At 42.3% G+C, this 22,247-nt stretch overlaps 1 protein-coding gene across 3 annotated transcripts in view; it reads left to right on the top strand.

Annotated features, from left to right (window-relative positions):
* The window catches only part of nrg2a (neuregulin 2a), a 158,823-nt gene that overhangs the window by 122,357 nt on the left and 14,219 nt on the right, over positions 1-22,247 (top strand). For 2 of the 3 annotated variants that reach the window (XM_046318087.1, XM_046318090.1), the window contains exon 5: positions 7,880-7,956. In XM_046318087.1, the coding sequence (XP_046174043.1) occupies positions 7,880-7,956 (77 nt within the window). Of the gene's footprint in view, positions 1-7,879; positions 7,957-8,407; positions 8,467-22,247 lie in introns of all 3 variants that reach the window. The other variant, XM_046318088.1, reaches the window with a different exon arrangement.

A 22,247-nucleotide genomic window follows, 5' to 3' on the forward strand; every position in this document is an offset into this window, starting at 1 on the left:
CCCCCTCTATCACCCTGTCTATCCCCCTATCCCTATCACCCCACCACCCCCTCTATCACCCTGTCTATCCCCCTCTATCACCCCATCCATCTACCTCCATCACCCTGTCTGTCACACCATCAATCCCCCTATATCATCCCATCCACCCCCTCTATTAGCAACGCAAACATGTCCACACACATCTATCACCCCATCTATCACCCCTCTATCACCCCATCTATCCTCCCTCTATCACCCCATCTATCACCCCTCTATCACCCCATCTATCACCCCTCTATCACCCCATCTATCCTCCCTCTACCACCCCATCTATCACCCCTCTATCACCCCATCTATCCTCCCATCTATCACTCCTCTATCACCCCTCTATCACCCCTCTATCACCCTGTCTATCCTCCCTCTATCATCCCATCTATCCTCCCTCTATCATCCCATTTATCCTCCCTCTATCACCCCATCTATCACCCCTCAATCACCCCATCTATCCCCCACTATCACCCCAACTGTATCCCCTCTATCCCCCCTCTATCACCCCATCTCCCCTCTATCACCCAATCCATCCACCTCTATTCCCCCTCTATCACCCCATACCCCTCTCTATCACCCAATCCATCTACCTCTATCCCCCTCGATCACCACATCTATCCCCCTCTATCACCCTGTCTATCCCCCTCTATTACCCCATCCTTCCTCCCTCTTAGCAACCCCCCCCCTTCCATGATCTCTCACAGAAGCACCAGTAGAGCAGAGCAGAGCAGAGAAGGAAGGCACTGCCCGTATATACAGAAATCTCTTTCATGTATACTTACATTGCTGATGAGGAGGATGGATGGTCATGGTTCTCAGCCCACGTTTAGCGTGCAGGAGCCTCGCACATGATGTAATGGTTCACTGGTTTAGTAGGGAAACAAATATTTACTCCAGTCAGAAACCTCGAGCGAGGTAAATAGAATTATTGCTTACATCTCAAGACCTTTGAAAAGGGGGTCAGATTAATCAAGAGCGCTAAGGACATTTTGTTATTGGAAGATACGTTGTGGGGTGATAGAGGGGGATAGACATGGTGATAGAGGGGGGATACATTTTTCTATTGATTGTGAATGTGGGAACGATGAGCTTTCCTGCTATCAGATTCTGAGTCATGTACTGAATGTTCTGTACTCCAGGGTGAGCATGTTGAGGTGCATTTCCTTACTTCCACGTTGAAATGTGCCAATATAAGTTCATGTTTGGGTGTGCAGAAGCTGTACTATAACAACGTTATGAAGCTGTACCATAACAACATTGTGAAGCTGTACTATAACATTATGAAGCTGTACTATAACATTATGAAGCTGTACCATAACAACATTATGAAGCTGTACTATAACATTATGAAGCTGTACTATAACATTATGAAGCTGTACCATAACAACATTATGAAGCTGTACTATAACATTATGAAGCTGTACTATAACATTATGAAGCTGTACCATAACAACATTATGAAGCTGTACTATAACATTATGAAGCTGTACTATAACATTATGAAGCTGTACCATAACAACATTATGAAGCTGTACTATAACATTATGAAGCTGTACTATAACATTATGAAGCTGTACCATAACAACATTATGAAGCTGTACTATAACATTATGAAGCTGTACCATAACAACATTATGAAGCTATACTATAACATTATGAAGCTGTACTATAACATTATGAAGCTGTACTATAACATTATGAAGCTGTACTATAACATTATGAAGCTGTACTATAACATTATGAAGCTGTACTATAACATTATGAAGCTGTACTATAACAACATTATGAAGCTGTACCATAACAACATTATGAAGCTGTACTATAACAACATTATGAAGCTGTACCATAACAACATTATGAAGCTGTACTATAACAACATTATGAAGTGGTACTATAACATTATGAAGCTGTACCATAACAACATTATGAAGCTGTACTATAACAACATTATGAAGCTGTACCATAACAACATTATGAAGCTGTACCATAACAACATTATGAAGCTGTACTATAACAACATTATGAAGCTGTACTAGAACAACATTATGAAGCTGTACCATAACAACATTATGAAGCTGTACTATAACAACATTATGAAGCTGTACTAGAACAACATTATGAAGCTGTACCATAACAACATTATGAAGCTGTACTATAACAACATTATGAAGCTGTACTAGAACAACATTATGAAGCTGTACTATAACATTATGAAGCTGTACCATAACAACATTATGAAGCTGTACCATAACAACATTATGAAGCTGTACTAGAACAACATTATGAAGCATTACTATAACAACATTATGAAGCTGTACCATAACAACATTATGAAGCTGTACTATAACATTATGAAGCTGTACTATAACATTATGAAGCTGTACTATAACAACATTATGAAGCTGTACTATAACAACATTATGAAGCTGTACTATAACAACATTATGAAGCTGTACTATAACAACATTATGAAGCTGTACTATAACAACATTATGAAGCTGTACTATAACAACATTATGAAGCTGTACTATAACAACATTATGAAGCTGTACTATAACAACATTATGAAGCTGTACCATAACAACATTATGAAGCTGTACTATAACAACATTATGAAGCTGTACTATAACATTATGAAGCTGTACTATAACAACATTATGAAGCTGTACCATAACATTATGAAGCTGTACTATAGCATTATGAAGCTGTACTATAACATTATGTAGCTGTACTATAACAACATTATGAAGCTGTACTATAACATTATGAAGCTGTACTATAACAACATTATGAAGCTGTACCATGACAACATTATGAAGCTGTACCATAACAACATTATGAAGCTGTACCATGACAACATTATGAAGCTGTACTATAACAACATTATGAAGCTGTACCATAACAACATTATGAAGCTGTACTATAACAACATTATGAAGCTGTACTATAACAACATTATGAAGCTGTACTATAACAACATTATGAAGCTGTACTATAACAACATTATGAAGCTGTACTGTAACTGCGTATGCAAGAATGTGCATAAAGTATATGGGTTTGTATTATGGGTGTTGTCATTGCAAAAAACATGTCCTTGCAGCAAGCTCAAAACATGTAAATGTTTATGATGCTATCCCGTATCGTGACAGTTAGCATCAATATGACAGTCTGTGCTGGAGAACGAGTGGTGTGCTGTTGTGTTTGACATCTCTACAGTTTCAGTATCACATCCTAGCATAGTGTGCTTTGGTCCATTATGTAAACAGCATGTGCTTCCATGTTGGTCTACGATGAAGAATAGTGTGTAGGTCCACTGGCCATCCGTTGTGTGTGTTCTGCTGGCTCCAGCAACACTGCTCAGCAAGCAGTGAGGACATGGCTGCAACAGCCATTCAATAAGCTGTGTACAAATTGGAGGGAGCAATAACTCAATTGCTGCAGCTAATTCACTCACGGTCGAGGCACGGCTCCAGAAGAGTTGGATAATGCAGTGGAGGCCTGCGGGGAATTGTTGCCCCAAAGCCATCTCATTCAATATAGGCCAGGCTTCAGCCGGTATTACTCATCTGCTGAACAAGTCCGGCCGACAGCTGGCCCTATTTGAATGTCCGGATCCTTCACTTTGAAATATATAGTTCTTTAGAGGGGAAGGAAAAGTTTAACGAATGACCCTGAAGGTAATCCAGTAGCACTGTAGTTCATGGCATGTTACACAGTATCAGCCACATTAGCAACGTCTGCTCAATAAAGATTCCTGCAGGTCGGGGACAAGAAAACAGACAGGAACAGTGAATAATATGAGTCTGGATCAGGTACAGTCTGTACTGTAGGTCAGAGGTACATGTTTGACTCATCAGGCCAATATTCATCTGCTGCTAATTGCCTTTGGGGTCATTACTGTGTCTTTAGTCTAATGGGTTTGTTCTGCTGCAATGCTTGTGTGCTATGTGCTGTGTTCTTGGTTTATGTTGAAAGAAGATATTTGATCCTGTATAGATTTCTTTCAATGTGTGCTCAATTTGTACACCGTTTCCTTAATGAGGATAGATTTCAACATTTCTATATTTTACAGTGACAGTGCATTGGTCTTAGTAATTTCTCCAGCAGTCTTTCCCTATTATTGTGTGATCCTCCATTTAACATATCACTCAGTATGAGTCATTAGACATGATGGAATATCATAATATTTCTGGGAGACATTTTAGAAATGTCATAAATCACCAGGAATGACCTCTGGTGGATTAACGGTCCTGTTGGTGGAGAGAGAGAGTGTGGAATGTTGGCACCCCTCAATGAACCACACATCCTGATTCGTTGAGATAGAGGGAGAGGGGAGAGGGGGCTACGGAGACACAAGAAGAAGAAGAAGAATAGAATGATTTGGAGAGGGGGCTGCAGAAGTGTTTTTGATTAAGTGGACAGGTGTCACCATAAATATCTGTCTGGTGGTTGAGGATGAAGAGAAGCCCATATAGAGAGGTGTACCAAAATGACAGATGACCATGGCGGTATAGAGGACTAAGTTATGAGGCTACTCCTGAATTACTATTGGTGTTGTATGTGGTGTGCTTTCTGGCGCCTCGTGACGGCCGCAGCATCACCCGAGTGTGAGTTGAATGTTGGTAGTAGTGAAGAGTAGCTAGCTAGCCTCTAGTCCAGTTGCTAGTACGGAACTCTCACTTCATCTGACTGAGTCCTACTACAAAGCTACAGATAGTGTGAATGGACGAGACACCATGATGACAACGTGCTGCCTCCTGCCTCCCTTGCTTCCGGCTCTTCTCTTTGAACACCTCCTCCCTGCGCTGACCTCAATCAAGCCATGAACATTCTCAACCTTTAGTCTCTTGACTGTCGATCTACTCATGATGAATAATTGTTGTTTTTAAATTGCTTGTTTTTTAGTTTTTGTTGCTTTACAGCACTTTGAAATGTTCTTTATGTACAGCAGTGTAAAAGTTGAATCAATGATAATTATTATTGCTATTATTATAAATATGGTTGTTGTGGTTCATGAGCAAACTCAACAGAGCTTTGCCAACATGAAAGAGGCGTGACAGTGTTACTCTGGATGTCAACTGTCTTCACCATATCCAATGCACTCCTCTCCACCAGACATGTAGAAAGGTCAGGGAACAAAGACGTGGAGAGAGAGAGACATGAAAGTGCAATAAAAGTCTCCCAGAACATCATGGCCAAAATGATATGTGGTTGCTATATGATGAAGTGCACAGGCAGGGGGCCTACTGCGTTTTATTACCAGGATAATAAAGGTTCAACATATGTAACAGAATGAGTTCTCTTCTATATAGGACCCAAGTCAAATGATGCAGAGCTATTCGCAACCCCATGGGAAGAAGGAAGAGGCCAAGAGGTTAGAAAGAGAGGGGGATGGTGTGATTGGAGGGGGGGTTGTTTCATCCCTGTGGGTTGGTTTCCCCATGCACCCCCCTACCTCCCTGGTGGGGCACTTGAGGACACATATAGGCCCACCCCTCTGGCACTCTCAATCAGGGGAACATTAGTCCATGACCTCTGCCTTTCTCACTGGTGTACCTGTCAGTTATAACAGCACAGGTGGGGAGGTGGGGACGGGCGGCCTAATATCTGCAACATTGAGGATATTAGGAGAGAGGGAGAGGAAGAGACAGAGTAGAGGAAAAGGGAATGTTTTTGTATTTTGAACAGTGTACCCTCCTACTAAGTCTGCCAGCCATGTCTACAGACAGTCACGGACAACAAAGGGAAAACCAGCCACGTCGCGGACACTGACGTCTTGCTTCCGGACAAACTAAACACCTTCTTTGAGGATTACACAGTGCCACCGATGCGGCCCACTTCCAAGGACTGTGTGCTCTCCTTCTCCGTGGCCGACGTGAGTGAGACATTTAAGCGTGTTAACCCTCACAAAATTGCCGGCCCAGACGGCATCCTTAGCCGTGACCTCAGACCGTGCGCAGACCAGCTGGCTGCAGTGTTTACGGATATATTCAATCTCTCCCTATGTCTGTTGTCCCCGCATGCTTCAAGATGTCCACCGCTGTTCCTGCTCAGTAGCACTCACTTCTGTCATCAAGTACTTTGAGAGACTAGTCAAGGATCATAACACCTCTATCTTACCTGATACTGTACAGTAGACCTGCAAACTGCCCTATCCCATCTGGACAAGAGGAATACCTATGTAAGAATGCTGTTCATTGACTATAGCTCAGCATTCAACACCACAGTACCCTCCAAGCTCATCGTTAAGCTCGAAGCCCTGGGTCTGAACCCTGCCCTGGACTTCCTGACGGGCCGCCCCCCAGGTGGTGAAGATAGGAAACAACACCTCCACTTCGCTGATCCTCAACACTGGGGCCCCACAAGGATGGACTTCAGGAAACAGCAGAGTGAACACCCCCCTATTTTGACGGGACCGCAGGGAAAAATGTGGAAGCTTCAAGTTCCTCGGCGTACACATCACTGACAAATTGAAATGGTCCACCCACACAACCTCAGGAGGCTGAAGATATTTGTCTTGGCACCTAAAACCCTCACAAACTTTTATAGACGCACAATTGAGAGCATCCTGTAGGGCTGTATCACCACCTGGTACGGCAACTGCACCGCCCACAACCGCAGGGCTCTCCAGAGGATGGTGCGGTCTGCAAAATGCATCACCGGGGGCAAGCTACCTGCCCTCCAGGACACCTACAGCACCCGATGTCACAGGAAGGCCAAAAAGATCATCAAGATCACCACTGCCTGTTCACCCCGCTATCATTCAGAAGGCGAGGTCAGTACAGGTGCATCAAAGCTGGGACTGAGAGATTGAACAACAGCTTCTATCTAAAGGCCATCAGACTGTTAAATAGCCATCAATAGTACATTAGAGGAGCTGCCCTATATACATAGACTTGACATCACTGGCCACTTTAATAATGGAACATGACTCACTTTAATAATGTTTACATATTTTACATTGCGCATCTCATATGTATATACTGTATTCTATCCTATTCTGCTGTAGCTTAATCAATGCCGTGCTGACATTACTCGTCCAAATATTTATATATTCTTAATTCCAATTTCTTTACTTTAGATTGTGTGTATTGTTAGATATTACTTGTTGGATATTACTGCGCTGTTGGAGCTAGAAATACTAGATTTTCACTTCACCCGCAATAACATCTACTAAACACGTGTATGTGACAAATAACATTTGATATGATCTAAATTGATTGTTTTATAGTGCCATCCAATGCAAAGTGCCCTCCAATGCAAAGGAAGAGTTTGTTTAAGTGCTGGTTTCACTCCAGAATCCAGATGTTTTGAGCCCTTCTAAAGTTGTCTAATGTTGCCATGAGCCCATATCCTATATGATCTATTGTTTGATCCAGCTATATGCCTCAGTCCCAATGTTTCCATGTCTATGCTTCTATGTTACCTGATTCTCTACCAACTGTTGGATGCAGCTACAGTTCGTTTGCTAAGAACTGGTGGTGTGGAAATGTTGCCTTCGTGAGCATACATGTTCCTACCAGTGTTAATGTGTTTGAACACATGACACTATTGATTGTTAGATGATACAGACAGACTAGGATGGTAGAGATCATTGAGTCCTCATGGACCTCATGGTCAACTGCCTTCTAGTCAGCAAGAGACATTCACTCTTGTTGAGTGACACTCACTTCTAACCCAATTACTTGACTGAGTAAGCCAAAACCTAGTGATGCTTTTTAGTGTAATGTTTCTGGACCACCCTATTGCATATTGTAATGTAACCTCTCTTTCAGGCCTTCACCAGTAACGTGTGTACAGACTTCACTACTGCGTTTTTCATATCATGTTGTCCCCCTCTCCTCCTCCCCAGATGTCCAGATGGATTCTTCGGCCAGCGGTGTTTGCAAACAGAGCCGCTGCGGTTGCGCATGCCCAATCCTTACAAAAGTATGTTCACATGACACCAACAGCTGAGAACAGAGTCACGTTGTCACTGGGCTTCCTCTATGGTCCTCTTCCTCCTCCTTCCTCTCAGGTCAAAGCCATGGGTGTTGCTGCGGCACAACAGTGTCACCGGTGGGATCGCTTTGCTTCTACTGTCCCTGGTGTTGCTGCGGTTCTAATTCAGTTTTCTTCTGCTTCTTTCTTTCTCTGTCTTTCTCCTTTCATTTCCTCTCTGTCTCTTGTTCATATCCTCTCCTCTCGATACCCTCTCTGCTCTCTCTCTCTCACTCCCTCCTCCCTCCCTTCTCCCTTCCTTCCTCCCTCCCTTCCTCCCTCCCTCCTCCCTCCCTTCTCCCTTCTTCCTCCCTCCCTCCTCCCTCCCTTCTCCCTTCTTCCTCCCTTCCTGCTCCCTCCCACCTCCCTCTCTGTTTGTGGTTTTGTTTCTTTCCATCAGGTGTCCGAATGACTTTACTGGTGATCGCTGTCAAAACTACGTCATGGCCAGTTTCTACCGTATGTCCATTTCCTCTTCTGTCTATCTATCTGCCTGTCTGTCTGTCTATCTGCCTGCCTGCCTGCCTGCCTGCCTGCCTGCCTGCCTGCCAGCCTGCCTGCCTGCCTGCCTGCCTGCCTGTCTGTCTGTCTGTCTGTCTGTCTGTCTGTCTGTCTGTCTGTCTGTCTGTCTGTCTGTCTGTCTGTCTGTCTGTCTGTCTGTCTGTCTGTCTGTCTGTCTGTCTGTCTGTCTGTCTGTCTGTCTGTCTGTCTGTCTGTCTGTCTGTCTGTCTGTCTGTCTGTGGTACAGGATGTTGACATGTGGAAGGACTCTGTGTTGTTTGGTCCTAATAGCTATTCTCTGCCATCTGTGTGTGTTGACTCATCCCTGCGCCGATGCTCCATTCAGACCAACATCGTTCATTTGTTGATGTTCTAATTTTAAAACAAATGACCGCATTACAGAGAATTAGCGTAGAGATGCATTCACTGGATCCCCTTCAACAAGTTCAGTCGGCATGTGACTTGGTACTGAATGTCCTTGACATTGATATGTACAGTAATTGCATGTGCTCTGCTAGAATGGAATGTGTGTGTCTCCAGTCAGGGAGAAAACCAAAGTCATTTGTGATAACATTAGTGCTGATCCATGGACAGAAATACCCTGATTATATTGCATTAGTTATCAAACAGGAATGTCAGGTGACATAACTGTTAGGAATAAGACCGATGACGCCTGATTCAGCTTAATGACATTGCCAGTTGAAATACAAATTACATTACAGTCCTAATTGACTGATTACATTAACTGGTCGTTATTCTAATTTCTCTGTATCTTTGTCAATTTGTTATTGATAAGATAAACTACCCAGGGTACTTTTTGACTATCCATATTGCCCATGGATCATGACTAAATGCAATAGGCAAAATAAGCATGAAGGTATTGCATCACTTCATATGGAACATGCTTGTCTGAATGAAATGCATAGGCAGTATACAATGACAACACCTGTCTGGTCACATCGTGGATCAGGACATGTATGGACAATGCCATTCTTAGTTGTATTCCCTGACCACACATGTGCACACGCACACGCACACACACACACACACACACACACACACACACACACACACACACACACACACACACACACACACACACACACACACACACACACACACACACACACACACACACACACACACACACACACACACACACACACACACACACACACACACACACACACACACACACACACACACACACACACACACACACACATAGAGCTTACCCTGCTATTCTCCTCACTGTTTCTGCAATAACAAGTCCCAAGCTTTAACAGCAGAATGCCATTCTCACAGTAAAACAACAAACTCAGACTGCTCTCACAGAGGTCCTCCTCAGCCCTGAGTTCCTGCCCTATAATTACATTACAGTGTAGTATTAAACAGCACTAGTGGCCTGGGGCGACAGATCTTAACCCAACACCAGCGCTTCACATTGGCAACCCCCAGCAAGCCTGTCCATCAACCTCACAATTACACCCAGATTAGAGATGCATGTGGAGAACTTGAGGCTTCATCCCTCGAAGCTACTGGCTCTGATGTACAGTTAACTGCCCAAATAAAGGAAACACCAACATATAAAGTGTCTTAAAAGGGTGTTGGGCCACAACGAGCCAGAACAGCTTCAATGGGCCTTGGCATAGACTCTACAAGTGTCTGAAACTTTATTGGAGGACTTAATGGGCGGAATGCAACGTAATTCTTACGCAAGAAATTCCATCATTTTGTTGATGGTGGTTTAAAACGCTCTCTCTTACGCACCACTCCAGAATCTCACATAAGTGTTCAATTGGGTTGAGATCTGGTGACTGAGACAAAACCTACACACCCTTTAAAACCTCTATGCTCTTGAGAACCCTCTTTCAAAGTCATTGAGATCTCTTCTAGCCATGGTAGCCAAAATAATGAGCACCTGGGCATTTTTCAAGTTACAAGCATTATTAACAAGTGCACCAATACAGTGAAATGCCTTACAAGCTCTAAACCAACAATGCAGTAATCACCGATGCAGTCATACAGGGCCTTAAGCATGATAGGATGATAATTGCTTCATTAACTCAGGAATCACACCTGTGTGGAAGCACCTGCTTTCAATATACTTTGTATCACTCATTTACTCAAGAGTTTCCTTTATTTTGGCATTTAACTGCATGTCCGCATACTGTGTGGGATCATGTATTTGTGCCCCACTCAGGGTTGCTATGTTTCCCTGTGTTTACACATCAACATGACCCCTGCGTTAACTAATATTTATCCATGAGTTTTTTGTAAGGGCAGTTTAAATCTCCAAAAGGGATTGAATCCTCCTTCAAATTTCACAAAGGGTTAAAGAGGTTTTCTAGTAGGGTTAAGGTAGGGTTAAAGTGGTTGTCTAGTAGGGTTAAGGTAGGGTTATAGTGGTTGTCTAGTAGGGTTAAGGTAGGGTTAAAGTGGTTGTCTAGTAGGATTAAGGTAGGGTTATAATGGTTGTCTAGTAGGGTTATAGTGGTTATCTAGTAGGGTTAATGTAGGGTTATAGTGGTTATCTAGTAGGGTTAAGGTAGGGTTATAGTGGTTGTCTAGTAGGGTTAAGGTAGGGTTATAGTTGTTGTCTAGTAGGGTTAAGGTAGGGTTATATTGGTTATCTAGTAGGGTTAAGGTAAGGTTATAATGGTTGTCTAGTAGGGTTAATGTAGGGTTATAGTGGTTATCTAGTAGGGTTAAGGTAGGGTTATAGTGGTTATCTAGTAGGGTTAAGGTAGGGTTATAGTGATTATCTAGTAGGGTTAAGGTATGGTTACCTAGGTCATCTAGTAGGGTTAAGGTAGGGTTATAGTGGATGTCTAGTAGGGTTAAGGTAGGGTTATCTAGGTTATCTAGTAGGGTTAAGGTAGGGTTATAGTGGTTGTCTAGTAGGGTTAAGGTAGGGTTAAAGTGGTTGTCTAGTAGGATTAAGGTAGGGTTAAAGTGGTTGTCTAGTAGGGTTAAGGTAGGGTTAAAGTGGTTGTCTAGTAGGGTTAAGGTAGGGTTAAAGTGGTTGTCTAGTAGGGTTAAGGTAGGGTTAAAGTGGATGTCTAGTAGGGTTAATGTAGGGTTAAAGTGGTTGTCTAGTAGGGTTAAGGTAGGGTTAAAGTGGTTGTCTAGTAGGGTTAAGGTAGGGTTAAAGTGGTTGTCTAGTAGGGTTAAGGTAGGGTTATAGTGGATGTCTAGTAGGGTTAATGTAGGGTTATAGTGGATGTCTAGTAGGGTTAAGGTAGGGTTATAGTGGTTATCTAGTAGGGTTAAGGTAGGGTTATAGTGGTTATCTAGTAGGGTTAAGGTAGGGTTATAATGGTTGTCTAGTAGGGTTAAGGTAGGGTCATAGTGGTTATCTAGTAGGGTTACAGTGATTATCTAGTAGGGTTAAGGTAGGGTTATAGTGGTTATCTAGTAGGGTTAAGGTAGGGTTATAGTGGTTATCTAGTAGGGTTAAGGTAGGGTTGTCTAGGTTATCTAGTAGGGTTAAGTTAGGTTTATAGTGGTTGTCTAGGAGGGTTAAGGTAGGGTTATAGTGGTTGTCTAGTAGGGTTAAGGTAGGGTTATAATGGTTGTCTAGTAGGGTTATAGTGATTATCTAGTAAGGTTAAGGTAGGGTTATAATGGTTGTCTAGTAGGGTTATAGTGGTTGTCTAGTAGTGTTAAGGTAGGGTTATAGTGGTTATCTAGTAGGGTTAAGGTAGGGTTATAATGGTTGTCTAGTAGGGTTAATGTAGGGTTATAGTGGTTATCTAGTAGGGTTAAGGTAGGGTTATAATGGTTGTCTAGTAGGGTTACAGTGATTATCTAGTAGGGTTAAGGTAGGGTTATAGTGGTTATCTAGTAGGGTTAAGGTAGGGTTATAGTGGTTGTCTAGTAGGGTTAAGGTAGGGTTATAGTGGTTATCTAGTAGGGTTAAGGTAGTGTTATAGTGGTTATCTAGTAGGGTTAAGGTAGGGTTATAATGGTTGTCTTGTAGGGTTATAGTGGTTGTCTAGTAGGGTGAAGGTAGGGTTATAGTGGTTATCTAGTAGGGTTAAGGTAGGGTTATAATGGTTGTCTAGTAGGGTTATAGTGGTTATCTAGTAGGGTTAATGTAGGGTTATAGTGGTTATCTAGTAGGGTTAAGGTTGGGTTATAGTGGTTGTCTAGTAGGGTTAAGGTAGGGTTACAGTTGTTGTCTAGTAGGGTTAAGGTAGGGTTATATTGGTTATCTAGTAGGGTTAAGGTAAGGTTATAATGGTTGTCTAGTAGGGTTAAGGTAGGGTTAAAGTGGTTATCTAGTAGGGTTAAGGTAGGGTTATAGTGGTTATCTAGTAGGGTTAAGGTAGGGTTATAGTGATTATCTAGTAGGGTTAAGGTATGGTTACCTAGGTCATCTAGTAGGGTTAAGGTAGGGTTATAGTGGATGTCTAGTAGGGTTAAGGTAGGGTTATCTAGGTTATCTAGTAGGGTTAAGGTAGGGTTATAGTGGATGTCTCGTAGGGTTAATGTAGGGTTATAGTGGTTATCTAGTAGGGTTAAGGTAGGGTTATAGTGGATGTCTAGTAGGGTTATAGTGGTTATCTAGTAGGGTTAAGGTAGGGTTATAGTGGTTATCTAGTAGGGTTAAGGTAGGGTAATAGTGGTTATCTAGTACGGTTAAGGTAGGGTTATAATGGTTATCTAGTAGGGTTAAGGTAGGGTTATAGTGGTTGTCGAGTTGGGTTAATTATAGTGGTTGTCTAGTAGGGTTAATGTTGGTTTATAGTGGTTATCTAGTAGGGTTAAGGTAGGGTTATAGTGGTTGTCTAGTAGGGTTAAGATAGGGTTATAGTGGTTGTCTAGTAGGGTTAAGGTAGGGTTATAGTGGTTATCTAGTAGGGTTAAGATAGGGTTATAGTGGTTATCTAGTAGGGTTAATGTAGGGTTACCTAGGTTATCTAGTAGGGTTAAGGTAGGGTTATAGTGGATGTCTAGTAGGGTTAAGGTAGGGTTGTCTAGGTTATCTAGTAGGGTTAAGGTAGGTTTATAGTGGTTGTCTAGGAGGGTTAAGGTAGGGTTATAGTGGTTATCTAGTAGGGTTAAGGTAGGGTTATAGTGGTTGTCTAGTAGGGTTAAGGTAGGGTTATAATGGTTGTCTAGTAGGGTTATAGTGGTTATCTAGTAGGGTTAAGGTAGGGTTATAATGGTTTTCTAGTAGGGTTATAGTGGTTGTCTAGTAGTGTTAATGTAGGGTTATAGTGGTTATCTAGTAGGGTTAAGGTAGGGTTATAATGGTTGTCTAGTAGGGTGAAGGTAGGGTTATAGTGGTTATCTAGTAGGGTTAAGGTAGGGTTATAATGGTTGTCTAGTAGGGTTATAGTGGTTATCTAGGTTATCTAGTAGGGTTAAGGTAGGGTTATAGTGGTTGTCTAGTAGGGTTAATTATAGTGGTTGTCTAGTAGGGTTAAGGTAGGGTTATAGTGGTTATCTAGTAGGGTTAAGGTAGGGTTATAGTGGTTCTCTAGTAGGGTTATAATGGTTCTCTAGTAGGGTTAAGGTAGGGTTATAGTGGATGTCTAGTAGGGTTAAGGTAGGGTTATCTAGGTTATCTAGTAGGGTTAAGGTAGGGTTATAGTGGATGTCTCGTAGGGTTAATGTAGGGTTATAGTGGTTATCTAGTAGGGTTAAGGTAGGGTTATAGTGGATGTCTAGTAGGGTTATAGTGGTTATCTAGTAGGGTTAAGGTAGGGTTATTGTGGTTATCTAGTACGGTTAAGGTAGGGTTATAATGGTTATCTAGTAGGGTTAAGGTAGGGTTATAGTGGTTGTCGAGTTGGGTTAATTATAGTGGTTGTCTAGTAGGGTTAATGTAGGGTTATAGTGGTTATCTAGTAGGGTTAAGGTAGGGTTATAGTGGTTATCTAGTAGGGTTAAGATAGGGTTATAGTGGTTGTCTAGTAGGGTTAAGGTAGGGTTATAGTGGTTATCTAGTAGGGTTAAGGTATGGTTACCTAGGTTATCTAGTAGGGTAAAGGTAGGGTTATAGTGGATGTCTAGTAGGGTTAAGGTAGGGTTATCTAGGTTATCTAGTAGGGTTAAGGTAGGGTTATAGTGGATGTCTCGTAGGGTTAATGTAGGGTTATAGTGGTTATCTAGTAGGGTTAAGGTAGGGTTATAGTGGATGTCTAGTAGGGTTATAGTGGTTATCTAGTAGGGTTAAGGTAGGGTTATAGTGGTTATCTAGTAGGGTTAAGGTAGGGTTGTCTAGGTTATCTAGTAGGGTTAAGTTAGGTTTATAGTGGATGTCTAGTAGGGTTATAGTGGTTATCTAGTAGGGTTAAGGTAGGGTTATAGTGGTTGTCTAGTAGGGTTAAGGTAGGGTTATAATGGTTGTCTAGTAGGGTTATAGTGATTATCTAGTAAGGTTAAGGTAGGGTTATAATGGTTGTCTAGTAGGGTTATAGTGGTTGTCTAGTAGTGTTAAGGTAGGGTTATAGTGGTTATCTAGTAGGGTTAAGGTAGGGTTATAATGGTTGTCTAGTAGGGTTAATGTAGGGTTATAGTGGTTATCTAGTAGGGTTAAGGTAGGGTTATAATGGTTGTCTAGTAGGGTTATAGTGGTTATCTAGGTTATCTAGTAGGGTTAAGGTAGGGTTATAGTGGTTGTCTAGTAGGGTTAATTATAGTGGTTGTCTAGTAGGGTTAAGGTAGGGTTATAGTGGTTATCTAGTAGGGTTAAGGTAGGGTTATAGTGGTTCTCTAGTAGGGTTATAATGGTTCTCTAGTAGGGTTTTAGTGGTTCTCTAGTAGGGTTATAATGGTTGTCTAGTAGTGTAACGACGTTCGTCTGTTGAAGAAAGAGAGTCGGACCGAAATGCAGCGTGTTGGTTACTCATGACTTTAATCCCAGGCGGGCTCCTGCACTCTCTCTGGGTCGGCCGACCACCTGTCGATTTCTTCCCACGTCGTATACTCCATGCCTCTACCTTCCTTTTGTTGCTCCAGCTGTCTACGTCGTTGCCAGTTTACACGCTGCTCGGTCCGTGAGAGGTGGGTGTTTCTGTAACGACGTTCGTCTGTTGAAGAAAGAGAGTCGGACCGAAATGTAGTGTGTTGGTTACTCATGACTTTAATGAAATGATCGCGGTACATGAAATAACTCAATACTAAATACAAAAGCAACAGAACGGAACGTGAAACTAATTACAGCCTATCTGGTGACTATAACACAGAGACAGGAACAAACACCCACGAAATACAAAGTGAAAGTCAGGCTGCCTAAATATGGTTCCCAATCAGAGACAACGACAAGCACCTGATTCTGATTGAGAATCGCCTCAGGCAGCCAAGCCTAACAACACCCCTAATCAGCCGCGATTCCAAATAATACAAACCCCAATACGAATACAACATATAAACCCATGTCACAGCCTGGCCTACCCAAACATATAACAAAAACACAAAATACTATGACCAAGGCGTGACAAGTAGGGTTTTAGTGGTTCTCTCATAGGGTTATTGTCGGGTTGTAATGTTTCTATAGTAGGGTTATAGCGGTTCTCTCGTAGGGTTATAATGGTTCTCTATTAGGGTTAATGTAGGGTTGCAGTAGTTCTCTCGTAGGGTTTTAATGGTTCTCTAGTAGGGTTATAATGATTTACTGGAAGGGTTATAGTATGGTTATAATTGTTCTCTAGTAGGGTTATAGTAGTTCTCTAGTAGGGTTTTAGTGGTTCTATAGTAGGGTTATAGTTGTTCTATAGTGGGGATTTCATGGTTCTATAGTAGGTTTGTAATGATTTTCTTGTGGGGTTATGGTAGGGTTATAATGATTCTCTTGTAGGTTTATTGTAAGTTTATAATGGTTCTGTTGGAGGGTCATAATGGTTCTCTCGTAGGGTTACAGTGGTTCTCTAGTAGGGTTATAGTAGGGTTGCATTGTTTCTCTAGTGGGTTATAATGGTTCTCTAGTAGGGTTAACACTGCGATTGTTTGAGGACGGCGCCCCACATCAACATTTTTAGCACAGTCTTCATAAAATCACAAATAGCGATTAAATAATCTTTCTCTGTTTGCAATCAAAAGGGTCCCAGCTACAACATGCATGGTCGTTTTGTTAGATAAAATAATTTTTTATATCTCAAAAAGTATTTTTAGTTGGCGCCATCAATTTCAGTAATTCACTCGTTCAACATGCAGACAAAATAATTCAAAAAGCTAAACTAAACTAGCTAAACTTTGTTAAAATGAGTCAAACTCTGTTTCTATTGAATCCTCAGGTACCCTAAAATGTCATTAAAATATAATATTTAATACGGAAAGAAGTATGCTCAATAGAAAAAAAAAATTCACTTTTTTTCGTCGCCTGCAGACACACTGATTTCGAACTTTCAGACTGTTGACATCTAGTGGAAGCCATAGGAATTGCAATCTGGGAGCTGGAATTGCATAGCTTTCCATTGAAAGAGGGGGGGATTTTTGGCTACCATATCAATTGTGTTATAGTCTCATACATTATGTTAACATTTCTACAAACGTCAAAGTGTTTTCTATCCAATGATACCACTTATATGCATATCCTGGCAAATCAAATCAAATTTTATTTGTCACATACACATGGTTAGGAGATGTTAATGCGAGTGTAGCGAAATGCTTGTGCTTCTAGTTCCGACAATGCAGTAATAACCAACGAGTAATCTAACCTAACAATTCCACAACAACTACCTTATACACACACACAAGTGTAAAGGGATGAAGAATGGGTACATACAAATATATGAATGAGTGATGGTACAGAACGGCATAGGCAAGATGCAGTAAATGGTATAGAGTACAGTATATACATCTGAGATGAGTAATGTAGGGTATGTAAACATTATATTAAGTGGCATTGTTTAAAGTGGCTAGTGATACATTTTTCCATACATTTTTCCATTATTAAAGTGTCTGGAGTTGAGTCAGTATGTTGGCAGCAGCCACTCAATGTTAGTGGTGGCCTTCTGGATGATAGCGGCGTGAACAGGCAGTGGCTCGGGTGGTTGTTGTCCTTGATGATCTTTTTGGCCTTCCTGTGACATCGGGTGGTGTAGGTGTCCTGGAGGGCAGGTAGTTTGCCCCCGGTGATGCGTTGTGCAGACCTCACTACCCTCTGGAGAGCCTTGTGGGCGGTGATACATCCCAACAGGATGCTCTCGATTGTGCATCTGTAGAAGTTTGTGAGTTCTTTTGGTGACAAGCCGAATTGCTGCGCCTTCTTCACCATGCTGTCTGTGTGGGTGGACCAATTCAGGTTGTCAGTGATGTGTATGCCGAGGAACTTAAAACTTACTACCCTCTCCACTACTGTCCCGTCAATGTGGATAGGGGGGTGCTCCCTCTGCTGTTTCCTGAAGTCCACGATCATCTCCTTTGTTTTGTTGACGTCGACTGTGAGGTTATTTTCCTGACATCCTCCCTGTAGGCCGTCTAGTCATTGTTGGTAATATTCTGCAAACTTGATGATTGAGTTGGAGGCATGCATGGCCATGCAGTTGTGGGTGAACAGGGAGTACAGGAGATGGCTCAGAATGCACCCTTGTGGGGCCCCAGTACTGAAGATCAGTGGGGTGGAGATGTTGTTACCTACCCTCACCACCTGGGGCGGCCTGTCAGGAAGTCCAGGACCCAGTTGCACAGGGAGGGTTCGAGACCCAGGGTCTTGAGCTTGTTGATGAGTTTGGAGGGTACTATGGTGTTAAATGCTGAGCTGTAGTCGATGAACAGCATTCTCACGTAGGTATTCCTCTTGTCCAGATGGGTTAGGGCAGTGTGCAGTGTGATTGCGATTGCGTGGTCTGTGGACCTATTGGAGCGCTAAGCAAATTGGAGTGGGTTGGAGTTTCTTTTTGTAATCCGTGATTGACTGTAGACCCTGCCACATACCTCTTGTGTCTGAGCTGTTGAATTACAACTCTACTTTGTCTCTATACTGAAGCTTAGCTTGTTTGATTGTCTTGCAGAGGGATTAGCTACACTGTTTGTATTCGGTCATGTTTCCGGTCACCTTGCCCAGGTTAAAAGCAGTGGTTCTCACTTTCAGTTTCACGGGAATGCTGCCATCAATCCACGGTTTCTGGTTTGGGTAGGTTTTAATAGTTGCTGTGGGTACGACATCGCCGATGCACTTGCTAATGAACTCGCTCACCGAATCAGCGTATTGACGCAATGAGGAACGTATCCCATTCCACGTGATTGAAGCAATCTTGAAGCGTGGAATCAGATTGGTCGGACCAGAGTTGAACAGACCTGAGCGCGGGAGCTTCCTGTTTTAGTTTCTGTCTATACACTGGGAGCAACAAAATGGAGTCGTGGTCAGCTTTTCCAAAAGGAGGGCGGGGGAGGGCCTTATGCGTCGCGGAAGTTAGAATAACAATGATCTTGGGTTTTACCAGCCCTGGTAGCACAATCAATATGCTAATAGAATTTAGGGGTCTTGTTTTCAGATTAGCTTTGTTAAAATCCCCAGCTACAATGAATGCAGCCTCAGGATATGTGGTTTCAAGTTTACATAGAGTCAAATAAAGTTTGTTCAGGGCCGTCGATGTGTCTACTTGGGGGGGAATATATGCGGCTGTGATTATAATCGAAGAGAATTCTCTTGGTAGATAATGCGGTCAACATTAGATTGTGAGGAATTCTAAGTCAGGTGAACAGAAGGACTTGATTTCCTGTATGTTGTTATGATCACACCACGACTCGTTAATCATAATCATAATCATAATCATAATCATAAGGCCCCTCGTCTTACCAGAAAGATACTTGTTTCCATCGGTGCGATGCGTGAAGAAACCAGCTGGCTGTACCGACTCCGATATCGTGTCTCGAGTGGAGCCATGTTTCCGTGAAGCAAAGAAAGAAAGAGAAAGAACGTTACAGTCTCTTATGTCTCTCTGGAATGCTACCCTTGCTCGGATTTCATCAACCCTGTTGTCAAGAGACTGATCCTTGGCGAGTAATATGCTCAGGAGCGGTGTGCTATGTGCCCGTCTACGGAGCCTGACCAGAAGACCACTTCGTCTGCCCCTTTTACGGCGACGTTGTTTTGGTTCGCCGGCTGGGATCCGATCCATTGTCCTGGGTGGTGGGAAAAACACAGGATCCGCTTCGGGAAAGTTGTATTCCTGGTCGTAATGATGGTGAGTTGACGTTGCTCTTATATCCAGTAGTTCCTCCCGACTGTATGTAATAAAACCTAAGATTACCTGGGGTACCAATGTAAGAAATAACATGTAAAAAAACAAAATACTAATAGTTCTCTAGTAGGTTTATAATGGTTCTGTAGTAGGGTTATAGTGGTTCTCTGGTAGGGTTATAATGGTTCTCTGATAGGGTTATAATGGTTCTCTAGTAGGGTTATAGTAGTTCTCTAGTATTGTTATAATGTTTTTTTTTTTTTGCATGAAAACAGGGAAACGTATGATATGCAAGTCTACACTCTACAGTATATGATCAAACATTGGGCCTTCTGTTGTCATGGCAAGTCATGGTATATGATTTATAGTATAGCAGTATTGTAGTTTTCTACAGTACATATCCATCATGCATTTGTAAGTCAGCCTTGTGTGGATTTCAGGATGACAGCGCTCCTGTACTCTATTTAGTTGCAAAATGTATTGCATATGTAATGTAAGCATCTTTCCCAGAGCCTATGCATACAGCCTGGTACTGTACTGAACCATACTGTATGTGGCAGCAGGTTATGGGAGCTCTCTCACTCTACATCGACATCTATCTTACTGTCACGTTATGTTTAACTTCCATGGAATTGCACAAATTCCTCTCTTTTCAAGAAGTGTATTCATTGTCAACTCTAGTCAACAGAGCCAAGCCTTTTTTCCTTAAATGACATGCTGAGACGACCTAGGCAGGGTGTGTGGTTGACATTTTTCAAACCTCCTCCGTTACGGAAAAATACCCACAATTAAAATACTGTAAAAACATCAAAGCAGACGAGATATTTAATAAACATCGGGACCGACCAGGGATATGATTCATTAATTACATTAGAACATATATCTAAATCTTTTCCTTTGAAATGATCTGAAAATTCCCAAATATGCGTGACCCCTTTGAGAGACGACCCTTGCGTGTACACACAAGAGTAGCATTGGAAACAAGCTTGAGGCTCCACTTATTATAAACATGAATGACAAAAATGGCAGACAGATGTGGTGAAGCTCCACCCCCCCCCACCCCCACAGTGCGAGATCTGACATGTGTAATTTAATTCAGAGAGCACACTGGAGAGGAGGCCATTTCTGCACACCAATTTCCTTTAAACGTACACATGCCTGTCTGTCACAGTTTCAAGTGTGCACATACACAATAGAGGTCAGGACCACTCGACTGACAGCCAATAGAGGTCAGGACCACTCGACTGACAGCACTGCAGCAAAACATATACTGTAGATCCACTTTACTAGTCAGTCAGAGAAGAAATGCATTTCAAGGATTAGCTTGTTGGCTACCATTTCTATTGACTGTGTTAATTCCCTTGTTTTATTGCCCTACAGTGTAGATTGTGTACAGTAGAGACTGTTGAGCCACTGTATACATCTACCCTCTCCAGCATCTCCAGCATATATGGGCTAGTATTGCAATCCTCATCATGATGTGAAGTTAGCTTTTTGAAGCCAAAACAGAACTAGAATATATAGAAGCATACAGAATCCCCTCCAGCCCTACACTCTCTCTCCGAACCTCATCCATCCACTTATCCATCCATCCCACTTCCCTCCTCCTATCAGGGCGTCTCCCCTACCCCAAATATCTCATTGATGGCTCTACAGAAAGCTGGACCCCCTCAGCCCCCCCAAGAGCACGTTGTCATGACAACAGCTGGGATTTGCTGCAACCCGACTAGAGCAAGTGGGCTGTCAGAGATATGGGTTCAGCAGCTGGAATGGTGCAGCCCTTCTCCACCTCTTCCCATGCAATATAACTTTGTTTTGCGGATGAGGTGAAACATCATCTTAGCTTAGTCAATAGTATCAAGGTGTTGCTGGTCCTTAGATGAGGTTGGTGAACAGATTGCTGAGATGGATTCTGTCTTCCCTAATACATGGTATCCCTCCGCGAAGGCAATCACAGGCTTCACGTCTCATACTGTCATACAGGCCTTCCATCACATACAGAACATACACTTACTCTCTATCAGTCATCCCCTCCCTTCCCCATAACATGATGTTGTATTCCCATGGTATACAGGTAAGGCTTTTCTGTTAACATGTCATTGGACATGATACCATGGTCACATGTCATGTCCCATCAAATGTTTCCTGAATCTGAATGCAGTTGCCTGTGTTGAATGAAACATTAACATTGGACTGTGCTGCCATGTAGTGAGTACCAGAAGAAGTAACATCTAACATCCCTTATGATCAGGAAGATAGATTTAATGAACTAATATATTCAAATCTATTAATTGGACGACTAATCTATACTTTCAAAACAATCTATGTTCTTGTGCTATAGACCCGTCTGTCATGGTAATATAATGTTTCATTTGCTAAGTAGTGCACTATGTCATAATCTGCCCTTAATGGATGGCCCAGAGATCCCATCTTGTCATTATGGCAGTGAGTTAAGTGGATATCTGGATTTGCATGCTCTAGTCTAGTCTCACTGCTTGTTGTTGTTTTGTCTGTCTGTGGTGCTTGTTTGGATGTCCTGATGGTCTTAGCTTGATGTTGTCCACCTCCGTCCTGTTACTGTAACTGTTGCTCATGACTCAC

This window comes from Oncorhynchus gorbuscha, linkage group LG20, assembly GCF_021184085.1.
Source record: "Oncorhynchus gorbuscha isolate QuinsamMale2020 ecotype Even-year linkage group LG20, OgorEven_v1.0, whole genome shotgun sequence".
Lineage (NCBI taxonomy): Eukaryota > Metazoa > Chordata > Actinopteri > Salmoniformes > Salmonidae > Oncorhynchus > Oncorhynchus gorbuscha.